Here is a 7,500-nt window from a genome sequence, read left to right as displayed (position 1 = left end):
AGTTATGCAAGCCGTTCCTATTCCCCAGGAAATTATGCAGAATAGAACCATTGAACTAGAAGTGTTTTCACGGGAGGCATAAGGATCCCAAAACAGCACAAGGGAACGAAGAAATCCTGTTACAACCAGTGCAGAATTCATAACCGCAAAATGAGCTCTTTGTTTTTTAAGAATGGCTTTACGGCTTACAACGATACAAGTGATTGCAAAGAATGCTATTAAGGCAAAGACTGTTGCAAAACCGTACACATGAAGATGCCAAAGCCACTTCCATTCCTTAATTGCTACCAACCAATTTGGTGAAGGCTCGACCCAACTGTCGGGGGACTGATATTCACTTGTTTCATTCGAAGGAAAACTAGATATTGTTTTGTTAGAATTCATCGCCTCGACTGATTTCTGTTTATAAGGCTCAAAAAAAAATCCGAAGATACACCGGCAACGAGAAAGAGAGAGAATTCAGCGATTATTTAAAATCCGGCGGTTTTTGTTGAATGATCCGAAGGAACCGCTGACGACGAAAGTTTCCTTCTGAATTATCCGAGATCTTACTTGCCCCCATACAAGACGTCGACGAGAGCTTCAGTTACTGTAAAATATACCGACCACGAAGTGCCATGAAGTTTTGAATAGCTCCAGCTGCATTTTAAGACCTCCAATTTCGCATTCATAGTTTTCAGATAATTGGTTTCTACAACAATACACTACAAATACTAATTACTCGCTTGAAACTGAAACAACTTGTGATTACTGCCGAAAGAAGTTTTCCTGAAATGGAGTTGATAATCAGACAATTGTTGTGGTCATTTATACGTTTTAGAGGCAAGTAGAGATTATTTGTCCATGAGGAGTTTTCATTGAAACAAAAACGTTGCTAAGGGTTTTAGTTAAAGCATAACCATTTAAACGTCTGATTGTTTTCTTTCCAATGACTCAGTGTGGTTTTAGTTGTTATCTCCGTTTATATATACAGATTACACCTGTTCATTAATGGCCTTTGAAAAGATTGAACTTAAAACCTCTACTATCAATTTGTTTTCACAGACGAATATTTATAACTTGAGCTAAAAAGAATTCCAAGACTGCTTTTCTTATAATCCTTCTACACTAAGGGCGCGTTCAATTGACCCTATTCCGGAATAAGAATACCTGGAGTGATGATTAAAACGGTATGTTTGGCGAGTTTCGAAGCTGCACGGATGATAAAAATATGTTTAAAATAGCATTTTAGCAAATGCTTGACAATTTTAATGTGAATCTCCGCAAAAACGAAGGATTTCCAACTTGTATTCCATGTATTCCTATTCCGGAATACGGTCAATCGAACGCACCTTAAGTGCAACTTGTTCCTAAGATCATCTGCCTCAAATATCTAAAATGCTAATCAAGGCGGATTACCATTATAAATACAATTAAAGTTACCACGGAAATTTAAAAAAATGCAGGAGGTAATTTCAAACAGGTATTAAAAATAAATTGGTTAAAAAGGTAAAGAAAAGTAAAAGCGGCACGGGAAAGAGGTAACTCATTTCCATTTGAATGGTTGTGCACCAGGACTCGCTTTGAAACTGAGGCATGCTGCAACTCGTAAATGGGCTATTCATCTCATCGTAAACCCTGCTAAGGTGGCTTCCACCATTTCTTGGCTCCAACCGTTGTTAATGTATAACGTTTAACATAATTATTTTTTTGGAAGTTTTTAGCACATTCATCCTCTTAGATAATTGCGGGTTACCGCAATTAAAAACCAGCTGGCTCTGTTTCCCGCCAGGCAACAAAATAAGCGGTCTCGGTAATTTAAAAATACCAAACTGATAAAGAAATCGTTGCTAAACAATGATAATTCTGACATATTCTTACAATGATGGTGGTTGTATCTTTTAGTCGCTCCCCTTATAAAAACCTCACTTCTTCAATTGGTCAGCAGTGACATTTGACAATTAAAATAGGAGGAGTTGTTCAATGCTAATGTTGTCATTGAGCGATATGGCTTAAACATACGGTTTCCAGTCTTCTACTAGATTTAAATATAGTTTTGTATTTCCTAACGGAATATTGCTTCTGAAAATGAATGAATGTTGTAGCACTCGAAACGCCACGCTATTAATATTCGTTTTACTCTTGATGTTTGTTAACGCTGTTTGTGTGTTGTTTTTTATCAAACTTCAATGGCCAAGGACAAGTACTAATATAGTTCTTTAAAGTCCCTTATTGTAAACAGGATAGGCTGTGAAAAAGGGACCAAGGCGCATCACTAGTAGAGATATCCAAAAAGGCGATGAAAGTCTAGTGACAATTACGAAGGCAGCACTTTTTAAGAGACCTAAAGTCCCGAAACTTTTCGGGGCATTTTCAGGTGTCAAAATCCCTTTTGTATCTCAAGAACGGAGAGGATTTAAGTCGTCAAACTTAACAGACATCTTTCTTTTAGTTAGCTTGAAAACATGTTAAAAGATCGGCTTTCCAAAACAAGCGGTTTGCAGTTTCACAAACGGCTTTTCGGGCTCGAACGTTTTCGGGACTTTCGAGAAACGGGCCCCTGACCCTCATACGCACGTCATACAGTTTGTTTATTGGTGATATGCGGCGACGCACTTACCTAGGAAAATATGCTTATTTTTCTTAATTATTATACAAGTTTTCCACACGCAAACACGTAGTTCGTTAAGTTCAGTAGTTTACTTTAGATGCGCGTCTATTTGTTGCCGCGAACTAAGAGGTTACTTCAGGTATCTTAATTAAAGGTGCTTTGTCGATTTTTCATCTGTGTCTTGCTTGCTGATCTGTAACAAGAACCAGGTTCTAGGTTCAAAACAAAGATAAAAATATACTCTATTTCAAAGGAGAGAAGTACATGTTGTCAAGAAACTGTCTTTGGATGATAGGCTATTTTCGAAGCGTTTAGGGAACCCCAGAGGTTCTTGAGAATATTTTTGAAACCGAGAGCACTTAAATGAATTTCTCGGCATTCATGTGTCCATACTTCCCCGTAAGCAAAAAGCATAAAAAAGTTGCAACTTTATATTAGATTAAGAGTCCATCCATCACCCAAGAGTAAGATTTACCCAAGTTGGCCTCAGTAGTCCCCATCAGCTCCAGAAAAGTGTCTAGTTTTAAAGGGAGAGTTTCACGTCTCTGCGCATGGGCAAACTGTCACGTCAGCCCATTTAATTCCATTGTTATTGAAACAATCGAAAGCACTGATGCAGGAAACGGAAACAATCCCATAGTAATTGATTACTCATTGGAAGTACTTTTGTAATCATTTCCTTTGTGTTATGAACCTACTGCATGCGAATAGATTACTTGTGCGTTATGACAACTCGTGCGTAGAATAAATGTTCGACCCGTACAATAAATTCGAGATCAAAAGTAAATTCGATATTTACTGTGTAAACCCGGAGTGTCTTCCACCAAATTTGGGCCTTAGTAATAATAATAAAATTATTCTAGAGCGCAGCTACATAATCTCAGCGCGCTTAACAAAATATAGGAAATAAAATATGGGAAATATACAAAACTTACAAATACAAGAAGTTAAAAAAAAAGAAATAATGAAAAAAAAAACGATGTAATAAAAATACATATGAAGTTAATTAAAAAGAAATGTGTATTTGCTTTAATACTCTCTGTGTTTAATTAACATCATCTAGTTCAGTAAGAAACCGTTAAATTTACAACTGCTAGCGATAAATCTTGGACATGCGCAAAACCGTGAAACTGTCCCTTTGAACCAAGTTTTGCGGGAAAAGAAACAATAGACCCGGCTAACTCGATGTTGTACCCATTTCAAACCCTTTGGGAATAAAACGTTTTGTTACAGATATTTCCATATTATTTAAACGTAAATGCTACATTATAATGCAAATACAATACACAAAGATCTTAACCCCGGGAAATTTGAATTTGGTGCACTTTTCTGACGCTGATGGGGTCAAACCTGATACTAGATTCTTACCCTTGGGATATAATGGACTCTTGATTAGATAAGGTAACGGTTCAATGAATCTTTTCTGATAATCGTTTAAACGTATTCACCTTTCTCCTTGCGTGCTTGACTTCTTCAACAGGAAAGCTTTTCTTCGTTGAAGTCATAATGTCCACAATTCTGTGAAGCAACCGAGCGTTTTGTTTGTCGATCTCAGCCTGACGTTCTTCTTCAGCCTGTGGATATAAAAGCAACACCATTTCATGAAGCCATCTTAATATCACTACCTCCGCAAACTCATGAGGTAATGTGAATAACAAATATTAAACAGTGACTATTATGCACGCATTGTGGGGCTATTAATATTAGCAAGCCCGCATAAGGAGGGGGTACACCTGAGACTCAGAGCCGTTTTTACGCCGCTCAAACTAAAATCGGTTTTATGGAAATATCTCGCTCGCATTTTAAACAGTGCCAAAACTCTATTCTCATTACACAAAACGATGTATTGGGGTGTTTGTAAAATTTTTCATGATTTTTGGGTATATTTTGGAGGAGGTAGTTCTTCTCAAATGAGTAGTAAGATTGGTAGAAATAAGAAATAGGTAAGATTTACTGGTTAAGGTTAAAAAATGGTACATGGACACCAAAACAGTCCCCTATCAACCTGGGTTACTCCTGGGTGGTGGGCAACTGTCTGTTGGTGTTCAGTCTAAAAACAAATTTCTTTCTTTTGTCCCTTCCTTAAACCTTGTAAAATTTCATTCAAATTCAACCTTAACCGCGGAAAACGCTCTCCTACAAGACAGTCGGCAACATTTTTTGCTTTGTTTTCCTTTTTCGACCTTCGCCGTGATACAATGGCGAAGGTTTATGTTCTATACTGGGGGCCGTTTCTCAAACGTCCCGAAACTTTACAGGCCATTTTAGGGTGTCACAATTCCCTTTGTAACTCAAGAACGGAGAGCATTTAATTCGTCAAACTTCACAGTTATTTTTCTTTTTGTTACCTTGAAAACATGTTAAAAGAACGGCTTTCCAAAACAAACGGTTGGCAATTTCACCCATGGCTTTCGGGCCCGAAAAGTTTTCGGGACGTTCGAGAAACGGGCCCCTGGTTCGGGAAGCTAACGCAATCTGATTGTCGACATTGCTTCTTCCTCTCCCCTCCTGGATGGATTGCTCATCCATCCTTGGATCATCCCAAACTGAGCATTTTCTTAGCAGTCTGTTCCTTGCCCTCAGAATATTGGCATGGGTGGATATCAGTGGAGTGAGACTGATTATGAACAACCTGAAAATGAGATTTAACTTTTCCACACCTCCCCCCTTACCCCTGTCCCTCCGGATGTCCTCCCGAATGCCTGGACAGACAATATAGCAAGCGACTCATTTATGCAGCAAATTCCTGCGGCACAAAACATGCGGCGCTAAGTTTCCCGGCAATCCAATGCACAAATAGACTGCAAAACAGTCGTTTTCTTCCATTTTCGGAAAGCGCGAGGCGCCGTAAGCGTGACTCTCGCGTGCGAAGCGCGCGAGCCTCACACGCCCGTAGGGCGTGTCTCCCTCGCCGTTTCTACACTCGCTCCAGACCTTTTGTTTGAATGTTTACCGCGTCGCTTGCGTTCGCAAAAAATACGACTGTTTTGCTGTCTAATGTACAAAGCACAATCAAAACCACGGATTTAAGTTGTTTCTACCGGCCGACTCACAGTTCTAAAATCCTGGCTATAAGCCACTGCACTGCATTGCCTTGGATTATTAGTTAAAAACAAAACATTCCTAAAAATGAAGTTACCACAATTCTCCGGAACCTCATCTGTTGTTGGACCTCCTCGTCATTGTATTGCAAAGTGGTTTCTCCCTTTAACTGTGATTTGGTTTCCATCAGCTAAATATCAGTAATGAAATGACTTTGAATAACATGAGCTAATGAAAGAGCAGATGAATGTACCAATACATTTCTTAAGTTCCTGGTTAATGACAAGCTTAAGAAAGGCCGTTTCGCCCAAATGAATTAGGGGGAAGGTACTTTAGGAATTTCTGGGTGGGGATGTGCCGCTCGGACCCTGGAACCCTTAGCCTAGTGACCAGAGCTAGTTTCAACTGGATTTTGCTACCGGCTATACTAGAGTAAACTCTCCAAATCACTCCTATCCTAGAGTAGCTGTTTCCCAGAAACTGAGGTCACTGGTACAGTCTAAGGTAAAAAGGTAAAGTCTCTTTACGAGCCTGAAGGCCCATTAAGGCCGGCGCTTAACTCCGGTTTCCATAGCATGAAGCGACTAGGAGTATTTATGCTCCCCCCTGGATGGGATGCTAGTCCATCGCAGGACCACCCTGCCCTGCTGCTGCCCATGCTGGGTCCACCCCCAGCATTACGCCGGTACCCATTTATACACCTGGGTGGAGAGAGGCACCGTGAGAGTAAAGTGTCTTGCCCAAGAACGCAACACAATGTCCCCGGCCAGGCCCCGAACCCGGACCACTCGATCCGGAGTCGAGCGCACTAACCATGAGGCCACCGCCCCTCCCAATAAATCAAGCAAAGCCAAAACAAAACCTTATACCACAATCACTTCTTTCTTAAAAAAGGATTTATTTATACTTGTCCAGTAATGCCAAGCACGTAACAAGACAATAAATTGTTTAATTTTAACCAGTATTAATACCACCGATTTCCGTCTGAATCCCGATTTTTGACAGTTAATAACATCCAGTAGCGTTTTATGATGGTCATCTATCAACGCTGTTGAGGCTGAATCGTGAAAATTTAAACTTGCCGATTTCATTTTTTTATATTTTTGAGTAGCAATTCCTGGTTTCCTTAGTCTAGATAAAATCTTCAACCAACTGGTCAGTTTCGTGAAAAATGATACCCTTTTCTAGACCCAAACGCTCTGATTTATATACCCCATGCTAGAGTAAACTGCTTGAAAACCTTACCCTTCACAGCGGCACATACCTATATAGCCCATATATGGCAGTACCCCCCCCCCCCCCCCGCGCTTTTCAATAAGACGCGGGAGACAGCATAAGGATATAAAGGAACTCAGCGAGGAAGTGTAAACTAGATCCGATCGATTACTCCAGAAGTCTGCTAGTTTGGATGCTAGTTTCTAGTAAATTCAATGTATATATACACTACTGAAGTCTGTTGTCAAGCTAAGAGCCGGCTTTGCTTTCCAGAAACGTCATAAAACTAAAATTTCCGTTATGAAGAAAGTAAACATCTGGTTTAAATCAAAGCAAGGTTTTGCTCGGCTAATGACGTGAGGCCGGCATAGTCTAAAGCCTGAGTTCACGGACACCCAAATAAATTTTTAAATTTGAAAACATATATTCTCAATTATTTTGCTTTGTGTAATTCGCAACGACGAACTATCGGATCTTCTTCAATTTTGAAAATATTTCGCAAAGAGGCCGCGAAAACGTTGCTCCGCCGGAGTAGTAAGAAACTTAAAAGTCGTTCACCGAACGCAAAAGGCAAAGGAAATTGCAATGAGTTTTCTGCTAATTTGAAAATCATTCTAGAATGGAAGCTAAATTATCTCTACAAAGAGCATAAA

General features: G+C 39.7%; 2 protein-coding genes across 3 annotated transcripts in view; both read right to left on the bottom strand.

The window, feature by feature from the left end:
- The window catches only part of LOC138026281 (uncharacterized), a 2,115-nt gene extending 1,320 nt beyond the window's left edge, over nucleotides 1–795 (bottom strand). The window contains exon 1 of the mRNA XM_068873559.1: nucleotides 1–795. This exon is cut by the window's left edge and continues 1,320 nt beyond it. Coding sequence (XP_068729660.1) covers nucleotides 1–384 — 384 coding nt within the window. The 5' untranslated portion in view covers nucleotides 385–795.
- A 147-nt stretch (nucleotides 796–942) lies between these two features.
- LOC138026286 (uncharacterized) overlaps nucleotides 943–7,500 on the bottom strand; it is a 7,005-nt gene continuing 447 nt past the window's right edge. The window contains exons 2-4 of one of the 2 annotated variants that reach the window (XM_068873566.1): nucleotides 5,730–5,822; nucleotides 4,039–4,164; nucleotides 943–2,783 (exon numbers count right to left, since the gene is read on the bottom strand). In XM_068873566.1, coding sequence (XP_068729667.1) covers nucleotides 2,739–2,783; nucleotides 4,039–4,164; nucleotides 5,730–5,822 — 264 coding nt within the window. In that variant the 3' untranslated portion in view covers nucleotides 943–2,738. Of the gene's footprint in view, nucleotides 2,803–4,038; nucleotides 4,165–5,729; nucleotides 5,823–7,500 lie in introns of both variants that reach the window. The other variant, XM_068873567.1, reaches the window with a different exon arrangement.

The sequence above is a fragment of the Montipora capricornis genome, chromosome 12 (genome assembly GCF_036669925.1).
Source record: "Montipora capricornis isolate CH-2021 chromosome 12, ASM3666992v2, whole genome shotgun sequence".
Taxonomy (NCBI): domain Eukaryota; kingdom Metazoa; phylum Cnidaria; class Anthozoa; order Scleractinia; family Acroporidae; genus Montipora; species Montipora capricornis.
The sequence above is the reverse complement of the archived record's forward strand: the minus strand, read 5'-3'. Positions and strand labels throughout refer to the sequence as shown.